At 43.0% G+C, this 22192-nt stretch overlaps 1 protein-coding gene across 3 annotated transcripts in view; it reads right to left on the bottom strand.

Annotated features, from left to right (window-relative positions):
• RIDA (reactive intermediate imine deaminase A homolog) overlaps positions 1-22192 on the bottom strand; it is a 41058-nt gene that overhangs the window by 755 nt on the left and 18111 nt on the right. The window contains exons 1-5 of one of the 3 annotated variants that reach the window (XM_069959888.1): positions 19224-19332; positions 6110-6215; positions 5399-5453; positions 4550-4618; positions 3203-3258 (exon numbers count right to left, since the gene is read on the bottom strand). In XM_069959888.1, coding sequence (XP_069815989.1) covers positions 3203-3258; positions 4550-4618; positions 5399-5453; positions 6110-6215; positions 19224-19288 — 351 coding nt within the window. In that variant the 5' untranslated portion in view covers positions 19289-19332. Of the gene's footprint in view, positions 1-3202; positions 3259-4549; positions 4619-5398; positions 5454-6109; positions 6216-16336; positions 16445-19223; positions 19333-22192 lie in introns of those variants that run through there. The other 2 variants (XM_069959889.1, XM_069959887.1) reach the window with 2 other exon arrangements.

Genomic DNA, 22192 nt, shown 5'->3' with positions numbered 1-22192 from the left:
TACAACTTTGTAATGTATGTTATGTCTGTGAATCGCCCCCTTCCCCGTGTCCCACCACCCCCGCACGTGTACCCGGAAGGGTGGTGCATTATATATACCTGATCCGTGTTGCGCATGTCCGCCAACTTGTGCCAAGACGTCATCTTCGGACAGCCGGCCGAACCGCTCCGACCATCCCTAGTGCTGGCCGCCTTCTGCAGCATCATCAGCTGCTCAGCCGCGATAACTGTGCTCAGCCAATCGCGGCTGAGCACAGTTATGACGCGGCAGAGGGGGGGGGGTTGGCATCAGGGACGGCGGCAGCGATTCGGCCATCCGTCCGAAGATGACGTCTTGGTACAAGATGGCGGACGGGCGCGACACGGATCAGGTATGAATAATGCACCACACTTCCGGGTACACGGGTGGGGGTGGTGGGACACGGGAAGGGGGTGATTCACAGACATAACATACATTACAAAGTTGTATAACTTTGTAATGTGTGTTATTCTGTGAATAATTTCTTAGCGCCGCATCACGATTTTGCTATCCCTTTAATGTATCTGTTTTAAGAGAAATAACGGATAACGGAGCCATTCACTTATATACAAGTTTGCTAAAAAGATCCCGAATCGGAGCCGTACTCTCCACGGCATCCATTCCAAACAACAGTTTGAAGGAGCGCACGCTCACTGACAAGCGGACGCCGCGACGGCTCAGAAAATACTCCACACAAGACAGCACATCGCGCTAACTCAGAGCACGTAAACATAGACCCCAGGGAGACCGAATCCATCTATGGTCGGGTCACCACGACAGCACCGCATCGGTCCGTGAGAGCCGTCTTCAGAAGGGTGAGGGGTGGATTACTCCACCGCCACTGTCTCAATTTATCGTATATGTTTACAAATACAGTTATATCTAAAGACATTTTTCGATTGTAAGGATCACGGCCCGTATCACAGCTATCTATCATTACGAAGCCTTTGAGACACTTGTATTGCAACAGCCTATAAAATACATAGGATTTGCAAGATACGATATATCTATCATTCCACAGCGGAGATTACGATAACTACATACTGCCGACATGAACTAGTATTCGGCACAGTGATTCGGGATCACTTGTTTATACATTTATGTGGATTGACTGCGCTGGGCCCGGCGCAGTCAAACACCACTGGGCTCATATTTTTTACTTTTTAATCATCTTTTAGTTTTTATTTTTTCATCTACATTAAATCTTTTCCATTTATATTTAACATTTTTTATATTTTTCATCATATGTCGTTAGATTTCTAATATATTAAGTACATTTTTAGCTGCATTTGGTCATTGTGGTATTGATTTATTTCGATTTGATTTTTATAAATCCATGTCTCTTATGGAAATATATCCATGGATACTGACTAATCATTTCATGTATTCTCAAGTGTTATATTAAATGTTTAATTATTACCTAGATCCATTTTTATATATACATGGTCTATATCATCACAATTTAGATCCATTCAAGTATACATTCTACATCATTTTTCATATATCATTTCACCCTCTTCTAGAGAGCCTACTACTTCTTCCTATTCATTATTACTCTCCCAGCGCTGAGACAGTAGCGCACTCGAAGTAGGTGATTTTCCATATACATCAGTAAGGTGCAGCGAATCCTTATCACCATATCTCTATAATGCTATATTGTTTAAATTTAAGGGATAATCTTTCTGTGTGTATGCAGGCAACGATTAAACCACTAATGAAAATTTGATCACTTTGTCAATTGCATCTTTGTTAATCGTTCGCAAATCTTTCGGTGTATGTACAAATCGCTTGTTCTTAATTACAATAATTCGTATAATTGAGTACACAAACAATCGTATTTACGATCATAACTAACAACCAGGGCTGTGGAGTCGGGAGTCGGAAAAAATTTACAGACTCCAACTCCAGCTTTAAAAAAATCCTAGAACAATTAAGAATTGAGTTTTGATATGAATTTTATAAGTTTTGCTCATCAATATAAATTATGAGCAACATTCTAATAAGACACTGGCCCTATTACATAAGGGTGGTCAGAGAAAAGTTATCAGTCACTATTTGGCAGCTTGTTTCTGAACTGAAAGAGTCCATTGTGTGGGGGGGGAGATCTGTGCTGTTCTCTTCCTGGATGCTGGATGACTGTATATGAGAAGCAGTGTAATATGAAGATATCCTGTGTAATATAGAGGAGGAGGGGAAGACATAAGTAGTGTAGCTGTAAACTCTGTCCTCAATGTGGTGTTTTTCTTCAGTGTTCTATGGCTGCAGCTGTGTGTGTATGCTATGGCTGCAGTAGGCTGTGTATGTGTGTGTATGTACTATGGCTGCAGCAGGCTGTGTGTGTATGCTATGGCTGCAGCTGTGTGTGCGCTATGGCTGTAGCAGGCTGTGTGTGTAAGTGTGCACGCTATGGCTGCAGCAGGCTGTGTGTGTGCGCGCGTGTGTGTGTGTGTGCTGTGGCTGCAGCAGGCTGTGTGTGTGCGCGCGTGTGTGTGTGTGTGTGCTATGGCTGCAGCAGGCTGTGTGTGTGCGCGCGCGCTATGGCTGCAGCAGGGTGTGTGTGTGTGTGTGCACGCTATGGCTGCAGCAGGCTGTGTGTGTGCTATGGCTTGCCCCCCCACCCACATTGACCCCTCTATATCACTGTGTGTTACCCCCTCTATATCACAGGGAACTGGCATTGTTAGCAGTGTTTCTGTGTGTGTGGTGAATATTTAGTTAGAAACATAGAAGATTGTCAGCAGAAAATGACCACCTGCTCCTTCTAGTCTAGTTGTGAGTAGTTCAGGATATGGAGGCTGGAGACGGGAGGCTGAAGTTGCTTTATATCTTTCCTCATTCACTCAGAAGTTGTCCCAGGATCATGTAGGACATTAGGGAGAAGCTACTGAGCCAGTGTGATAAATAACTCCCCTGGTATCTGACTGGCCATTTATGAAGGAGCAGGAGTCGGTCCTGATAAAATTCAGGAGTCGGAGTCAAAGCTGCGGCTTACTGACTCCACAGCCCTGCTAAAAACTATCGTTTTGTATATTATAGTGAACGATATAAGGTAATTCCCAAAAGCGCTAGTTTGCAATGGTTTGTTGTTAATTGGAGAAAACTAAAAATCACTTTGTCTTATAGGACCCTAACACACTGGTATTCGGGATCCATACTCTGGGGTAGATATATCAAACACACTTACTCGTGGCAAAGCAGCAACCTGGTAGGCGGCTCTTGCTGGGAAATTGTTCTTAAAAACTGTGAAATAAAACACATAAATACATATAAGGAATGAGCAACCTGAAGAGGCCTGTATTTTATATACTGTATGTGCCGGGACTAGAGATGAGCGAACTGGGTTCGCGTTTGAGTCAATCCGAACGTTCGGTATTTGATTAGCTGGGGCTGCTGAACTTGGATAAAGCTCTAAGGTTGTCTGGAAAACATGGAAACAGCCAATGACTATATCCATGTTTTCCACATAGCCTTAGGACTTTATCCAACTTCAGCAGCCGCCGCTAATCAAATGCCGAAAGTTCGGGTTCGGATCGACTCTGTGGCCATATATACTAAGGACACGTTATATGAGTAATATGTATTGACTTCTTATGTGATCTATGCACTTTTTTCCACTGTGAGTCTATTACATTTCTTACAAGCCCAGTATACATGCATGTAAATTTATTGATTTATTGACTTATTAATTCTCTGTTTTACTATGTAACATAATTTACTCTTATCCACCCTTTGTTGGGGATTTGTATAGGCTCCAGCTCCCATTATATGTATTTTAGTATTGTTATTATTATTATAGGGAATAACTTTGTTATTTGAGACATATTTAATACAAGATAACCATTTTTTACAATTGGTCTTGCATTTGTTTTTTTTTTGTTTTTTTTTCTTTCTCCCCCCATATTCTTTTGGTCTCCTATAAGGAATGAGCAAGCTGAAGAGGCCTGTATTATATATATGTACCGGGCCAGCTAAGCACAAAGCCAGGAGAACCCCCTGATGAAGCGGTAGAGGTGAAACCTACATTGAGGTCTTAGATGGAGGCCATAATCCCTCTGGAACAGTACTTTACTTATCGCAATTCCTTTTTTCTGCGTTACATAACCCTTTGGTATGGTATCATTACTTACTCTTTGGGTATAGTGCAATACATTATTGCCAGGATTAATTGCAAGACTTATAATAGCTTTTTGAATTTTTACTGCATAAGCAACTATTGTATTTATATATCAAAGCTCTGTATATACTACAATGTGTATACCTTAGGGTGTGATTAATAAAGTGCTGTAGTATTAGTTATTGTGCACGTTACATATATATCACATTGTTGCTCTTTCCCTATGGTATAATGTAATGGATGTAGTAAAACCAGGGAATTCAGCCTGTGATATGTAAAAAAATTCTGTGTCATCGTGGCTCTGGAAAAAAAAAAATCTAGATAGATACAGTCCAGACTGATGTTATATCCAACTGTGTCTGGATACTGGTCCGCTTTAATAACTCTACTTGTATTGTTATGTACTACAACACTTACATTGCTTATATATCTCATTGACGTCATTAAAATCGTTGATATCGGCCAATAACACTGTAGTCTTCACCACTAGAATAAAAGCACAGAACAGATATATATATATATATATATATATATATATATATTGATTACAAGGTGTAGGGGAAGGTATAGGAGGATACATATAAAGAAAGGTTAAAAGGTACAACATTTTATTTGTGTTAATACATTGCTTTAATAAAGTTATATTACCTTTTAATGTAATTTTATTAAAATAAAATTACGTTGTTTTTTTTTTATATTTACTAATTTTGTTTAGTTTTTTTGTTTTTTTTATTTACATAGCCACTTCCATTGACATGGTGCAGTAAGGGGAGACAAACAATGTTTGTGTAGGGAACTGCAGAGCTACAGCATCTAAGCTCTGCAGTCCCCGAACCCCTTCTCTGCTTAAGCGTTGCTGAACAGTTATATACAGAGCAGGGTCTTGTTCTCCCATGCATTGTATATTCCTATTTACAGTACCCTGGGAAAGGCTGCCCAACATGATCGCTGCGTCCGGCATCTTCTCTATAGTCTTCTGGTACTTAGCTGCTGTATGTCCTTCAGGAAGTGGTGTATTCTTTCGAGTCTGGAGAGCAGAAGAGATGGGGGAATATGCTACTGCTCAAGACAGTTTCTGTCACGGACAGAGGTGGCAGCAGAGAGCACTGTATCAGACTGAAAAGAATACACCACTTCCCGCAGGACATACAGCAGCTGATAAGTACTCCAAGACTTGACATTTTTAAAAATAGAAGGGAATTACAAAACACTGAAAGATAAGAGATCATCTAAAGAGAAAAAAAAACATATCTATAACCTACATACCATTAGTGTAATCACATCCTGCTGCTTTAAGAATTTCACCCATATTCACCAATGCCTGGAAACAATGGAAAATTCTACATAATTATTTGGCCCTTTACTTTGCAAAGAAGTTTTACAATATATCTCCAAAAGATGGCAGGCATGGCCTAGATGGCGGCCTGATCAGATGTGTGTGTAGTGATGCAATGTAAAATAATATTACACGCCTGCACATATATTTTAGTGGCTTTAGGATTACCGCTGCATCTTAAGGTTACTTATGTACATGTCGGCAATGAAAAATACATTGAGAATGAGTTTATTCTTACTACTCCACCATTTAGGACATGCTGCCCCCTCCACATCTCAGATCCTTCTTCTGTATTAGTTATCCAGACTAAATTCAATCTAGCAGCATAAAGCTCTTAGTATATGGGCTACAGAGATACTGTTGTCTCAGCGGATGATAGGGAGGAGCTGGCCGTCTCTTACTATCAATTTAACAGGCTGTCCCACCATTATATATCATATTGGGTGTATACATCATGAACAATTATAAAGGCTTGCTGTAAAAAAAAAATACAACATAGAAAACAACAATCCTGGCATGAAATTTAGGAAATGCAGCCAAATGCTGTAACTTAGGACTGTGACCTGGTATCTGGCAGGTCTACTGATATAATATAAAGAGATTATTATTGTTCTGATGAAGAAGTGAACTGAATATTTTACCTGCTTGGCTTCATTCTTAACCCCCCCAGGTACAAGCTGTCCATTCGCAGGATCCATGCCGAGCTGTCCAGATACATACATGGTCTTATCCACCACCACTGCTTGACTGCAAAACAGAACACAGGCTGCCCATTACCCGACACATATACTGCACTAAACAAGCTGAACATAGTCTATAGAAGTAATAACCCTGGTCAGGGCTATACAGCAGATAAAAGTCTTTGTGCACAGGGTCATATACATGATCATGTATGCGGACATACAGTAGAACATATAAAAGTCTATGGGTCTATACTACACTACTAGGTTTGGAGAAGGTTTGGTAGGTAAGGATAGTGACATAGAAGAAGGTTTGGTAGGTAAGTATAGTGACATAGGAGAAGATTTGGTAGGTAAGGATAGTGACATAGAAGGCTTGGTAGGTAAGGATAGTGACATAGGAGAAGCAGGGCCGGTTTTAGACTAGATGTGGCCCTGGGCAAAGTTAAAGGTGGGGCCCCAAATGCTGAAATATTTTAGCAACAATTTAAGGTCCCCATACATGTTACTCTTTTGTTGGTGGTACCTGTTGCTCCTGATGGGTTCGGCCATCAGCGTAAGGTGTATGGGGCTCTCTGGACAGTCCTCTGACAGATGATATCAGTGGACATAGGGGGTCGAGCTTGATGGAAAATCAACGCCCAGCCTCTTTGTTCTCAGAGAGATAAGCCTCCATCAGATCTGTATGGCTATGGCTTTCCCCTCTCATAGAGAACACAGGAACACTCAGATGTGCCAAATTTCTGTGTATGGGGAGGACGGGACCAGATGGGAGAGATAATTGTCAGCTGAAGGATTGTTCAGCCAGCAGTTATTGGAAGTGTACGGCCACTTTTAAGGCCGTATTACACGGCCTGATATTCCGCAGAAGCGAGCGCCAATCTGGTAGAATGGAGCTCGCTTAGAGAGCCTACTACAGCAAAAGCTATGGAGGAGATTTATCAAACTGGTGTAAAGAAGAATTGGCTCAGTTGCCCCTAGCAACCAATCAGATTCCACCTACTTAGAATGTGAGTAATGAAAGGTGGAATCTGATTGGTTGCTAGGGGCAACTGAGCCAGTTTCATTTTACACCATGTTTGATAAATTTCCCCCCCTATGTGTATATATACAGTATATCATTAGTGATGTGTGTGCAATCCTTGCTGTATATAGTAAACAATAAAGATATATACTACCTGATTAAGGTCCCCCGGTGTCCTCAGGCCTTGTCTGTGATATATACTACCTGATCATGTTCCCCAGTGTCCTCTCAGAGCGATAGCGTCCTGATTCGGACAATTTTCGCTCCATGTATTAGGGCCCTTACTCAGTTCAGAAGGTTACATGCCGGGACTGCCGCTATATGCCAGGACTGCCGCTACATGTCAGGACTGCAGCTACATTATGGGTCTGCCGCTACATGTCGGGACTGCCGCTACATGTCGGGACTGCCGCTACATGTCGGGACTGCCGCTACATGCCGGGACTGCCCCTACATGCCGGGACTGCCCCTACATGCCGGGACTGCCGCTACATTATGGGACTGCCCCTACATTCTGGGACTGCCCCTACATTATGGGACTGCCCCTACATGGCAGGACTGCCGCTACATTCTGGGACTGCCGCTACATTATGGGACTGCCACTACATGCCAGGACTGCCGCTAGTGGTGTAAACACAAGAACTATTTATATGAATTGCATTAAAAAATAAAATAAAAAAATCACTATAATCAGGACCAAATATTACCTCCATACCGTTATTGAAGAAAACACACTATATATAGGCCAATATTACCACCATAAAGTGACCGCCCCATAATGACTTTATATACACTATATACAGACCAATATTACCGCCATAGAGTGACCACCGCATGACTCTTTATATACACTATATACAGACCAATATTACCGCTATAGACTGACCACTGTATAATGAATGACTCTATATACACTGTATACAGACCAATATTATGTGTCTGTAACTCTATGGCTGTACTTTTGGTCTGTATATAGTTTATATATAGAGTCATTATGTGGTGGTCACTGTATGGCGGCAATTTGGCAATATCATTATGTGGTGGTCAATCTATGGCAGTAATGACTATATATACACTATATACCGACCAATATTAATGCCAAAGAGTGACCACCGCATAATGACACTTTATACAGACCAATATTATTGCCAAAGAGTGACCACCGCATAATGGCTCTATATACAGACCAATATTACCGCCATAGACTGACCACCACATAATAACTCTATATACAGACCAATATTACTGCCATACAGTGACCACCACATAACTCTATATACACACTATATACAGACCAATATTACCGCCATAGAGTGACCGCCACATAACTCTATATACACACTATATACAGACCAATATTACCGCCATAGAGTGACCGCCACATAACTCTATATACACACTATATACAGACCAATATTACCGCCATAGAGTGACCGCCACATAACTCTATATACACACTACATACAGACCAATATTACCGCCATAGATTGACCACTGCATAATGACTCTGTATCCAGACCAATATTATGTGGCGATCACTCTATGGCTGTACTATTGGTCTGTATATAGTGTATATAGTCATTATGTGGTGGTCACTGTATGGCGGTAATATTGGTCTGTATATAGTGTCATTATGTGGTAGTCAATCTATGGCAGTAATGACTATATATACACTATATACAGAGCAATATTAATGCCAAAGAGTGACCGCCACATAATGACTCTATATACAGACCAATATTACCGCCATACAGTGACCACCACCTAAGGACTGAATACCACCTTATTTTTTTTTCTCACCGTATTGCCTTATATACATAGGAGCTGCAGCCAATCAGCGGCCTCAGTGGTCACCTGCAGCAATTACATAGGACTGATGAGGCCAGAGAATGGCTGCAGCTCCTATATACAGTCTATTCACCTCAACACTTGGAGTCAGCAGTGCTAATACACACACACCATTATATATATATAGGGCTGGGCGATTAATCGAATTAATTCGATTAATTCGCCCAGAAGGTTAGAATCGATTTGATTTTTTGTGAAAATCGTAAATTCGATTTTCACAAAAAATCATTGCGGGCAGAGAAGGGCAGAGAAGCGCGGAGAGTCAGTCGGGCGGGCGGACGGGAGGTGCAGGTGCCGGGCGGGAGATGGAGGGCGGGCAGCACTGCGTGGAGGTGCCGGCCGGGCATGAGGTGCAGGTTACAGCCGGCGGGAAGTGAGGGGGCGGCGCTGCGTGGAGGTGCCGGGCGGGCGGGCGGGAAGTGCGGCGAGGTGCAGGTCGGTCGGCAGTCCCCCAGAGCCGCGACCGACCTTCCCCAGCTGTACACATAGCGTTCCGTTCCCCTACCGGCCACACATGCAGGTCCCGGTCTCTGCAGGAGGCTGCAGGGACTGTAGTGGTGATAGCGTCGCTGCCATTACTGGAGCTGTACAGCAGGATCTTCACCCCTGATCCCGCTGTACAGCTCCAGTAATGGCAGCGACGCTATCACCACTACAGTCCCTGCAGCCTCCTGCAGAGACCGGGACCTGCATGTGTGGCCGGGGTGAGGGGAGGAGGGCTATGTGTACTCCTTTCCCAATCATTCCCAGCTGCCCCAGTCGCCCTCCATCTCCCCCAGTCGCCCTCCATCTCCCCCAGTCACCCCCAGTCGCCCTCCATCTCCCCCAGTCGCCCTCCATCTCCCCCAGTCACCCCCAGTCGCCCTCCATCTCCCCCAGTCCCCCTCCGTCACCCCCAGTCGCCCTCCATCACCCCCACTCCTCCTTCAGTCACCCCCAGTCGCCCTCCATCACCCCCACTCCTCCTTCAGTCACCCCCAGTCGCCCTCCATCTCCCCCAGTCGCCCTCCATCTCCCCCAGTCGCCCTCCATCACCCCCAGTCCCCCTCCGTCACCCCCAGTCGCCCTCCATCACCCCCACTCCTCCTTCAGTCACCCCCAGTCGCCCTCCATCACCCCCACTCCTCCTTCAGTCACCCCCAGTCGCCCTCCATCACCCCCACTCCTCCTTCAGTAACCCCCAGTCCCCCTCCATCACCCCCAGTCGCCCTCCGTCACCCCCAGTCGCCCTCCGTCACCCCCAGTCCCCCTCCATCCCCCCCTAGCTGCCCATCTATACCTGTACTACTACACCCCTCATCTATACCTGTACTACTACTACACCCCTCATCTATACCTGTACTACTACTACACCCCTCATCTATACCTGTACTACCACACCCCTCATCTATACCTGTACTACTACCACACCCCTCATCTATACCTGTACTACTACTACACCCCTCATCTATACCTGTACTACTACTACACCCCTCATGTGTACCTGTACTACTACACCCCTCATCTATACCTGTACTACTACCACACCCCTCATCTATACCTGTACTACCACACCCCTCATCTATACCTGTACTACTACACCCATCATCTTTACCTGTACTACTACTACTACTACACCCCTCATCTATACCTGTACTACTACAGCCCTCATCTGTACCTGTACTACTACACCCCTCATCTTTACCTGTACTACTACTACACCCCTCATCTATACCTGTACTACTACTACACCCCTCATCTGTACCTGTACTACTACTACTACACTCCTCATCTATACCTGTACTACTACTACTACACCCCTCATCTTTACCTGTACTACTACTACTACTACACCCCTTATCCACTATACCTCCACTACTAAACACACAAAGAAGATCTCCTATACTATATGGGGGCCCAGAATGGCACACAGGGAGCTTGTCTACTACAGGGGAGCACTGTTACAGTGAGAAGCAATACAGTTGTCTCAAATGTCATTAAAATAGTATCTGATGCTGCAAGGACAAAACTATTCTGTTTATTTAGCAAAAAGGAAAAAAAAAATCGAGATTTAAATCGAGAATCGTCCAAAATTTTTAAAAAAATCGAGATTTTATTTTTTGGCCATATCGCCCAGCTCTATATATATATATATATATATATATATATATATATATATATATATATATATATATATATATATATATATATATATATATATATATATATATATATATATATATACACACACACCATTATATATATATATATATATATATATATATATATACACACCATTATATATATATATATATATATATACACACACACACCATTTTATATATATATATATAATATATATATATATATATATATACACACACACCATTATATATATATATATATATATATATAAAAAAAAATTGAACACGAGGACGGCACTCCAGTAGTGTATAGTGAGGATTTATTCACCCAATCACAAAACAGCTATATATATATATATATATATATATATATATATATATATATATATATATATATATACACACACACAGCTATATATATATATATATACACACACACACACACCATTATATATATATATATATATATATATATATATATATATATATATACACACACACACACACACCGTTATATATATATATACACACACACACACACACACACACCCATGAAAACACATTATACAGATACAAACCATCCAGCCCACACACTATACACAGGACATGTAACACACACTGCATTCATGCATTATACACCTACATTCATACACATTACACACTACATGTACAGTATACTTACCCCCTCTAGCATGCTGGGTGTAGTGGTACATCCCCCTCATGTACCTTGCAGCAGCAGCAGCAGGCTGTCATCCTCACCCGGCAGCCCTCTCCTCCATCGTCCCGACAGCTCCACACCAGAGCAGGAAGTCACGTGCAGAGAGGAGCTGGAGGGAGGGGGAGGGGGAGCTACACACACGGAGCAGACACCAAGCAGCGTCCTGCAGCCTCTGCGTGACCCCTGATAGCAGCAGCCGGGGATCACTGCCAGACGCTGCAGGACGCTGCCTGTGCTCTCCTCTCCTACTGGAACTGCGTTAGGGGGCCCCTGGGGGATGGGGGCCCTGGGCATTTGCCCTGCTTGCCCCCCCCTAACGCCGGCCATGAGGAGAAGGTTTGGTAGGTAAGGATAGTGATATAGGAGAAGGTTCGGTAGGTAAGGATAGTGACATAGGAGAAGGTTTGGTAGATAAGGTTGGTGACATAGGAGAAGGCTTGGTAGGTAAGGATAGTGATATAGTAGAAGGTTTGGTAGGTAAGGATAGTGACATAGGAGAAGGTTTGGTAGGTAAGGATAGTGACATAGGAGAAGGTTTGGTAGGTAAGGACAGTGACATAGGAGAAGGTTTGGTAGATAAGGTTGGTGACATAGGAGAAGGTTTGGTACGTAAGGTTAGTGACAAGGGAGAAGGTTTGGTAGGTATTGTTTGTATGTTTGCTGATGACACAAAAGTGTGCAATAGAGTTGATATTCCGGGAGGGATCAGTAATATGGAAAATAATTTAGCTTTACTAGATAAGTGGTCCAAACAATGGAAACTGCAGTTAAAGGTTTCCAAATGTAAAATTATTTACTTGGGGAGGTTGAATCCTCTATCAGAGTATCAGCAGTTCTGTGTTGGAAAAGACTTCAGAGGAGAAGGATTTAGGGGTAGTGATTTCTGACAGCCTTAAAATGAGTCACCAGTGCAACAAGCCGGCAGGGAAAGCAAATTGTATGCTGGGCTGTATATATAATGGTATGCTGGGCTGTATAGCTAGAGGTATAACCAGTAGGAAGAAGGAGACTGTGATCCCGCTGTATAGAGCTCTAGTGACATCACATCTGGAATACTGTGTCCAGTTCTGGAGACCTCGCCTACAAAAAGGCTACTGATAAAATAGAACGGGTCCAAAGACGGGCTACAAAAATGGTGGAGGGTGTGAGGCATAAAACATATCAGGAAAGACTTAAAGGAGAAGTCCCATTAATGAAAGAAAAAGTGAGGCAGGTAGGGGAGTGCGGGAACATAATAAGATAATAAAGTATATATATTTTTCATCCATCCCAGTGCCCCCGCAGCACTGCTTACCGATCTTTGACAGCTGCTGGCCTCAAGTAGCTTCTGCAACGTCACATACCCGGTTGATGGATTGCCCACTCAGCCAATCAGTGACTCGGGCAGGAAAACGCTGATGGGCCACAAAGTTTCAGCAGCAGGAGCTGGGTACGTAAAATACGCAGATGCCTGCCAAAAACTAGATCTGGCAGCTGTCGGAGAGACTGGACAGCGGCACAGGAATGGGTAAGTATACATTCTTTCTAATGTTCTCGTACCTCCCTATCTTCCAGTGATTTTTTTTATTTCATGGGATTTCCTCTTTAAAGAAGTCCAGTGAAAATTTTTATTAAAGTATTATTTTAAATATTATTTTGCCCCCCCCCCCCCCCAAAAGTTATACAAATCCCCAATATACACTTATTACAGGAAATGTACATAAAGTTTCTGCTGGATGATGGCAGGGGGACACTGAGGGACACAGGGCACTGGAGGGACACTGAGCATCCCTCTGCCATCATCCTCTCCAACAGCCACAGCCCGCTCAGCTCTGGGAGTCGGGGCGTGACATCACCATGTTATCCAGGAAGTGACATCACCATGTTATCCAGGAAGTGAAGCCTTGATGCGGTAGTAAGTGCAGGGAAAAAAGGACTTTAAAAGCATTTCCTGTAATAGGTGTATATTGGCGATTTGTATAACTTTTGGGGGGGGGGGGGGGGTAATACAATATTTAAATATTTTTTTTTACTGGACTTCTCCTTTAAGTGTCTAAATCTGTATAGTTTAAAAGTACAAAGGGAAAGGGGGGACTTGATCAAAACCTTTAAATATGTTATATGCCTAAATAAGGTTTTTGAGGGAAATGTTTTTACTAAAAACTAAACACAACAAGGGGCCAAGATGTCGACAATATTCTATGTGTGATCTGACCAGTGATTTGTGACAAAGCAAGATTGCTCAACTCTATCTGATCCTAAGCCTGGGATACCAGAGCGGTACTGAAGCAGTTAAACAGTCCGTGATATGTACACAGTTGTGGTCAGCACATGTCATTATAGGAGCTCTGCCAACTATCCTATACAATGACACAAAAGAAGAGCCACAGGCAACATAGGGCAATAGTAACTAGATTCACTCCTATCAGGGTGTAGCATGTAAAATGACATTATCTGGAAGTCTGAGCAGTGACGGCCCCCCAGGGCTCATGTATCACCTGTTGTCTGTGTTATAAGTGGGGGGAGTGGCTGCTCCCATTCGGCTTGTACACGCCACCCATCTCACCCTAGGGGTGATTTATGCAGAGGTTAGCTGGATCCTGCATGCCCAGTTGTAGGTTTAACAGAGTACTCTGGCTAAATTGTATAGTTCACTTCTGTTTAAAAACCTCCAGTCTTCCAGTACTTATTAGCTGCTGTATGTGCTACAGGAAATGGAAATTTTCTTCTAGGCTGACATAGAGCCCTCTGCTGCCACCTCTGTCCAGGGCAGTCGCAAATACTAGCAAAAAAATAGAAAACCCCTCCTGCTCTGGACAAGTCCTATCACGGACAGAGGGGGCAGCAGAGAGCACTTTGTCAGACTGGAAAGAATACACCACTTCCTGCAGGACATACAGCAGCTGATAAGTACTGGAAGACTTAATATTTTTAAACAGAACTAAATTACAAATCTGTATAACTTTCTGACATCAGTTGATCTGAAAGAATTCTTTTCCTCCGATGGAGTACCCCTTTAACATTACCCTAGGAGAGGCCATGGCACAGTGAAGGTCTATCCTGAATCTGGGGTCACCTTAACGTAGTGGGATGGTACACACTATTTGATCAAATGATATGCCAAGAGCCTTATCTTTTTCTACAGCAGTTTTGCACTTCTAAATCTCCATATTACCCATATGTCTTCTGTTTTATAACCTGTATACTGTATATGTCCTCAGTCACCGGGGTCAAATGATCTAAAACGTAAGTAATTGGTCACATTGGATTAATAATTACCCTGCTATCTAACTGATGGGGAAGGGTTATTGCATTAACCCTTATTTTTCTTAAGAGAAGTAGTAATAGTAGTGCGGCAGAGAGTGTCAGTGCAGCACTATGGCTGAGGGAGTATGGGGGGGGGGGGGGGGGGGGACTTCAGTCTGACTGGACGGGACAAGAAAACTCCCCATAGACACTGCTTTACTTATTTACAGACAGTACAAAGGTCGTCATGCCCCTGGCTGGATGTAAAGATATACAGCATGGACTCAAATACTGGTCACACAGTGCTCAGCTCCTCTGAATGCAAGTCTGTACTGACTAAACTAAAGTTGTAGCAGAGATGAATTTGTGATTTTATCTTGGGGGTCAAATAGTACAGTTGTACCGTGTGTGTGTGTGTTTGGGGGTGGTAGGGTGTGTGTTGAGGATTAATAAACCCCTAATAAGCCAAGGGCACAGCTGTACCCTCCATGAGACCAGATGTAAATTTGACCTCAGGTTTACTTTTATTTCTATAAACATGTAAAAGATCAGTCAAGGTTTCTGTGGGATCTTCTTTAAAACATTACTTCTAGCCGAGCGAAGCACGTGGCTGTGCCCTTCACTCCGCAGTCTGCCACAGGATCCGATTCCAAGAGATGGGCTCCATTATAAAAGTCTATGGATCCACCTCCTGCAAGTTTATTTAAGCGTCAGTAACACTGAATGTTTTATTACAGGGATAGAAACGTATTAACGTATCGTCTACTACTTTCCATCCCTCAGATAAAACATATACCTGCCTAATCCAAGCAAATGTAATGACAAGTAGATGACTATAACTATGTTGCGGACGTGCCCTTGAATACATCTGAACACCTTTTTCATTGTATTCTAACATAAACTAATGACCGATGTGAAAACCTGATGTGAATAGAGCCTTACAGATGGGAGAAGCCATCCTGGAGGCACAGCCTAGTATCTAGTATATATTATATACATACTATACATATATCAACCTGTGGTGCTTGTTCTTCCCATTAGGCTCAATGGTGACAACTCTTTCCCATGGAAAACTAAACCTTTCTATAAATCTCTGAACAGACACCTATAGATTTGCTAGCAGAGGGATCACTGGGACAATGTTATACAGCATATTAACCAGAACATGAGTATTACTATACATTTCTGACTGCTATATTACTACAATGAAATAAAGCAGAATGCATATAGTATGACCTGCGTGTTTGTACCTGTAGACATCCCTGCGGACAGGTGCAGTCGGTGTATAGATAATGCGTCTCAGCGTAGCGGACATGTTCAGCTATGGTGTCTGTCTGGGCTTTGAGGGAAAGTTGTAACCTTTGATTTCTATTGACTCGGAGCGTCAGCCAGAGAGGGATCATTGATCCTGCCCTGTTACTGCGGTATAGGGAACCCCTGACCCACGCACGTGTCATCCTGTACAATCACTGTATACAGATGACATTATCTTTTCCTATCTGTCCTGTAAGGAGCCATGCTAAATGATAGACATGATATGCAGTTGTAGTTATATGCATCACTTCTCATCTGTATAACAGCACTGCACCTTATGATTGGAGATGAGCGATCTTGCAGAAAGTTTGGGTTTGCACGGACCTGAACAATCAGCATTTAAATCCCACTGCCTGAAGAAGGGGGATGCATCCTGAGGACTGAAAATATGGATTAACTTACTAAGGCCCCATTTACACTCCACTCTCCGCGCCTCTGACATGTCAATTCTTTAAGTGGACAGGCGCAGAGAGCGGAGGCACGCAAGCCCTCCCATTCAAAGACATTGAAGGCAGGATTCAGCACTGCGGCAACTCTGTAGTGTGAATGGGGCCTAACTGTCACAATTGGACAAATGAGATTATGCACAGCAAAAAGTACAAAATCTGGGGGCTCAACCTCTACATAACCTATACACCAGAAGAGCAACAAGATATATAGAGAAAAATGGTGAGCACACCAAAACAATATCCTTTAGTTCAAACTTTATTGGAAGTCACAAATATAACAATACAGCAAAACAGATCCCAGCATACATGATTACGTCCCCTAAAAACTATTAAAAAATGCCAAAAACAAGAGTTGAGAAAGTATAGTATCAACTCACTCCCTGACCTGCCACATATGAAAGACACCTCTGGTTGCCGAAATGTTCCCCAAAAAATTCATGGCATTGTGTGCAAAATAACCCCTGCCAAGAAAATGCGTCTATAAAACAAAAAAATATAAATATGTGCAAAACCAAACAATCCAAGTGCAGCAAAGTGCTGAAACAAGGTGCTAAGCACTATGTGAAATGCTGAACTGGCAAAATAGAAGGCACAATACATCACCAAAACTGGGTAAGCCAGAGGGTCTCAGGGCAGGGTGTCAGAACCGGGACCTGAGCTTCCCATCGGAAAGACAGTAGTCTCTTCATTGCCTTCATTGTCTATAAAAATTGCCCATACACCTAGTGCTGTCCTCTATCACCAGACTGTAGGCCATGGGTCTCCAAACTGCGGCCTTCCAGCTGTTGCATTACTAGATTTCCCATCATGCCTGGACAGGCAATTCCAAAGCTTTATAGCTATCCAGGCATGATGGGAGTTGTGGTTTCGCAACAGCTGGAGGGCCGCAGTTTGGAGACCCATGCTATAGGCAATGAATGGACTAGTGGTACCTGATCCGTTACAATGAAAGACTCGGGTTTCAGTTCTCAAGATCACAGTGGGTCGGTCCCAGCAGTCTGACTTACCACAATCATACCTTTATCCTATAAAAAGGGTAAGTCTAAAATGAAGGACAACCCCTTTAAAAGGAGAATTCCGGCCAGACCCTTTTTTTAGCAAATGCTGGAGAGGGGGAAAGATAAAAAAATAACATGCTCTTACCTCCCCCATTCCAGCACTCATGGTCGCATACCACCGCTCTGATCCCTGGCCGCTTCCTGGCTGGGGGCACGGGTCGTGACGTGAGAGGTCTGCTCAGCCTGTCAGCAGCCGTAGTTTGATCCCGCCTGAGCGGACCTCATACGTCATGACCTGAGTCACCATTCAGACCAAGAAGAGGCCGGAGCGGCGCTGGAACGGGGGAAGTAAGAGCATACTATTTCTTTTATCCTCTTCCTGAACAGCACTTGCTAAAAAAATGGATCTGGACGGACTTCCCCTTTAATAAATATATCACCTCTGTGCCACAAACGGAGATTGTTACCAGCTGATGGCCACCGTACAGTTCAGCTGCCGTAGCAAAAAACTGTATTGCATGAAAGCCTCAAGTTATCCCATGACTATTCCTCAGTCCTATAACATTACATTGGGGGATTGCTACTTATGGGATTCCCTCATACAATCATGGAGGTGTCCAGGAAAGTGGAGCGTCACTAAAATATTCTTTAAGGGTAGCTTCACACGTACCGGATTCGCAGCATTCACACCCATTCACTTCACGCTACAGGATCCGCAGCAGATTTAGCTGCAAACTCACAGCGTGACATCCGCTGCGGATCCGGAATGTGTGAAGCTACCCTTAAAGATTAAAAACCATTAAGAAAGACAAATTGTAATGATGATATCTGACGAACAATACAGGCTTATCGCTGCAAACATCCCAGTAGTTGTTTGATATGACAACAATGTACTAACCACAGGCAGCACATAAGTACAATGCAGACAATGGGGCACAGTGTAGGAGACACACCTGACATTTATATACCTGTAGATGCTTATACACCTGTATACGTTCATACCTGTAGATGCTTATACACCTGTATACTTTCATACCTGTAGATGCTTATACACCTGTATACGTTCATACCTGTAGATGCTTATACACCTGTATACGTTCATACCTGTAGATGCTTATACACCTGTATACGTTAATACCTGTAGATGCTTATACACCTGTATACTTTCATACCTGTAGATGCTTATACACCTGTATACGTTCATACCTGTAGATGCTTATACACCTGTATACGTTCATACCTGTAGATGCTTATACACCTGTATACGTTCATACCTGTAGATGCTTATACACCTGTATACTTTCATACCTGTAGATGCTTATACACCTGTATACTTTCATACCTGTAGATGCTTATACACCTGTATACGTTCATACCTGTAAACCCCCTTCAGAGCAGGCGCTCTTGGCGTATAAATGACGCGTCTTAGCGTGACTGACATGATGCTCTCCAGAGTCTCTCCCTGTGAGTTCACAATCCGTGATTCCAGAGACAGATATAACCTTTGATTCCTATTGACTCAGGGTGTCACCCGAGTTATGACCGGGAACGTTACTGGCTCAGCCTGACCAATAGACATAACATTGCTAGGAGAAGTGTTTATTACAAACACGTGCAGCCGCCTAACAGCGCCACTGTAATAACAAGAGGATTAACCCTTTGCATCCTCAATATTAGCAGTGGAAATCTATGGGACATAATGTCATGCTGCCATCAGCAATGGAAAGTGTTGAGCAGCTGAATTTTTTATTTTTTATTTAAAGGGAACCTGTCACCCTGGCACCTGGGGTAGAACCCAACTCGCCCCTGATACTTACCCCATCCTGTTGGTCATGTTCCTGATGCCGGTAATGGGAGCGGGACCAGCAGGAGGGGATACATTTTGGGGGATCGGTGGGTTCTGTCCCGGGTGCCAGGTTCCCTTTAAATGAATTTTTAAATTTAAATTTTTATTCCTGTTATTTCAAGTGCACCTGTCCTTTCAAAATAATTTTTTTAAAAAACTTATAGTTTTGTTAGACTATCCCCTCAAATCGTAAGAAGATTATCTCAGTATTCTCCTTGATGTTATTGAGTCCCTAACAGTCCCTGGCACACAGTTATTTCTCAATTGGGCAATTCCAGGGTGGCGGGGACAGAGCTGGACTGTTTGCCAGTAGTGCACACATTGTGATTCCACCTTCACCTCTCTGGCCAATCACAGTACAGTATTTATTGCTCTCTGCTTTGCCATGACCTGAAAGAGAACTGGACAAAACAGCCTGGTACTATCCAGGGGGATGATTTACAGTACTGTACTATAGATGGCATGTGGAGGGAGAAGGGGCTACTGATGCACTGGCTTTGCAAGATGCTATTAAAAGTGTACCTGTAATAATGGCGACTGCCGGATAAGCAGTGATTTCCTTTCTATATCTGGAATTTCGGATCTCCATGAACACAAACATGAAATGAGAAGATAATGTGCGCAACCCCCATTCTGATCCTATGGTGGCTGTGCGCATTATAGTCTCATTGTGTGTTCTAATCCATGGAGACCAGATTAAAGGTGCGTTTACACGTAAAGGATCTGTAGAAGATTTGACGCTGCAGATATGCTTTGCATCTGCAACTTCAAATGTGCTGCAGATCCTGTACGTGTGAACGCACCCTAAGAGAGAAACTAAGTGCTAATCCGGCAGTGGGCAGTCATTACATTTACACTTTAAATAGCATCTTGCAAAGCCAGTGCATCAGTAGCCCCTTCTCCACATGCCATCTATAGTAGAGTACTGTAGGGCAGTGAGGGATTAATGTCAGATACCAAAAAACATTAATAGGTAATTACAGGCAAACGTTGTAAACAATAATAAGCAGAAAAGGAAAGAAAGGACACACTTTTTTATTTTTAAATAGTGGATGGTAACAGTCTTTGGCTCAGACTTCTTTTGGGAAAAGACCTTGGTGGTGAAGATGAGCTGTGTCTCTTCTGGTGTTGTGTACCACCTCCTTTCTTTATAGATGGTATTGTATTCCCACTTTGTGATGGTGATGCTTCCTCTGTCATCCTGCTTGGTTTTGATACAGTGGGTAGGTGATGTATTAGGCCTCTCTCTGACCTGCGGCATGAATACTGTCCTGCTGTGTGATGTTCCTTCTTTTCTCTCCCAGCTTCTATGGTGTATAAGAGGCTTCTCGCTTATCTTACTGCAATCTCCTACCAGGCTGCAGCCGCTTATCTTTGGCAGTACTGCAGCTGTCCTGGAGGGGCTACGTCTGCTTCTCTTCAGTGGCACCAAAGGTAGGCTCCTTGTTCCTTCCCCTATCCTAGAGCTTTGGATAGGCTTCCCGGGGGTGCCTTGTACAGGCATGGCACCTTCCGATTGACCCCCCCCCCCCCCCCCCCCCCCCCCCACACACACACACACATACGGCCCAATAATCAAAAACAAAAACAGTAAAACAAAAACAGAGACAAAAATCTGCGATGCTGTATATAGCGGTTCCCCTTACAGAAACTAAACAGTTTCTGCCCAAGTGCAGGCTGAAGATTCTAAGGGCGACATACAGATGCTGAGGTCACTGATGATGTCATCATGTAATAGCGCCAGCAACAATCCTGTATTTGCATATGTATCATGTATATGCAGGATCCCGTGAATATCAGTGGTCTTCTTTATTTTCTGCATTATCACTATTAAATTATCACATTCCTGATCTCACATGGTAAACGGCGCCAGTGCAAAAAAATTTCAAAGTACAAAAAATGTTTAAAAAAAAAAAAAAAAAAAAAAAAACGGGTAGAAAAAAAGATGCATTTGTGTGCAGAAGCTGACATTATTTTTGTGTACATTAAAAAAAACAAAAAAAAAACTGATGCGTTTTGGCCCTTTTTTATATTATGGAAGTCAATGGAAGAACGGATCAAAACGGATGCACACAAATGCATCAGTTTTTTGGAAAAACGGATGAAAAAATGGATTGCAAAAACGTAGTGTGAACCCAGCCTAATGGTGGACGCATTTCACAGACTGAACACATCCTTGTGAATAGGACAAATCATAAAACAACAATAATAATAATAATAATAATAATAATAATAATAATAATAATAATAATAATATGATGCAGTGAGCAACCAGGCGCCAGTTGAATACCCGAACAAACCGACAAAGCTGTGTCAGTTCGGTAAGGTATCGCTGTATATATAATGACACATTGTATAATGAACTGATGGAAATGTTACAGTATACAAGCCCTCCTGTGTACTGTATGTATCTCACTGCTGGCATAAACCTCCATATGGGAATGAATAACCAATGCTGAAAATAAAGAAGACCACTGATATTCACTGGATGCTGCATAT

Source organism: Dendropsophus ebraccatus, chromosome 2 (genome assembly GCF_027789765.1).
Source record: "Dendropsophus ebraccatus isolate aDenEbr1 chromosome 2, aDenEbr1.pat, whole genome shotgun sequence".
NCBI lineage: Eukaryota > Metazoa > Chordata > Amphibia > Anura > Hylidae > Dendropsophus > Dendropsophus ebraccatus.
Note: the sequence above shows the minus strand (reverse complement) of the source record. Positions and strands in the feature narration are given on the sequence as shown.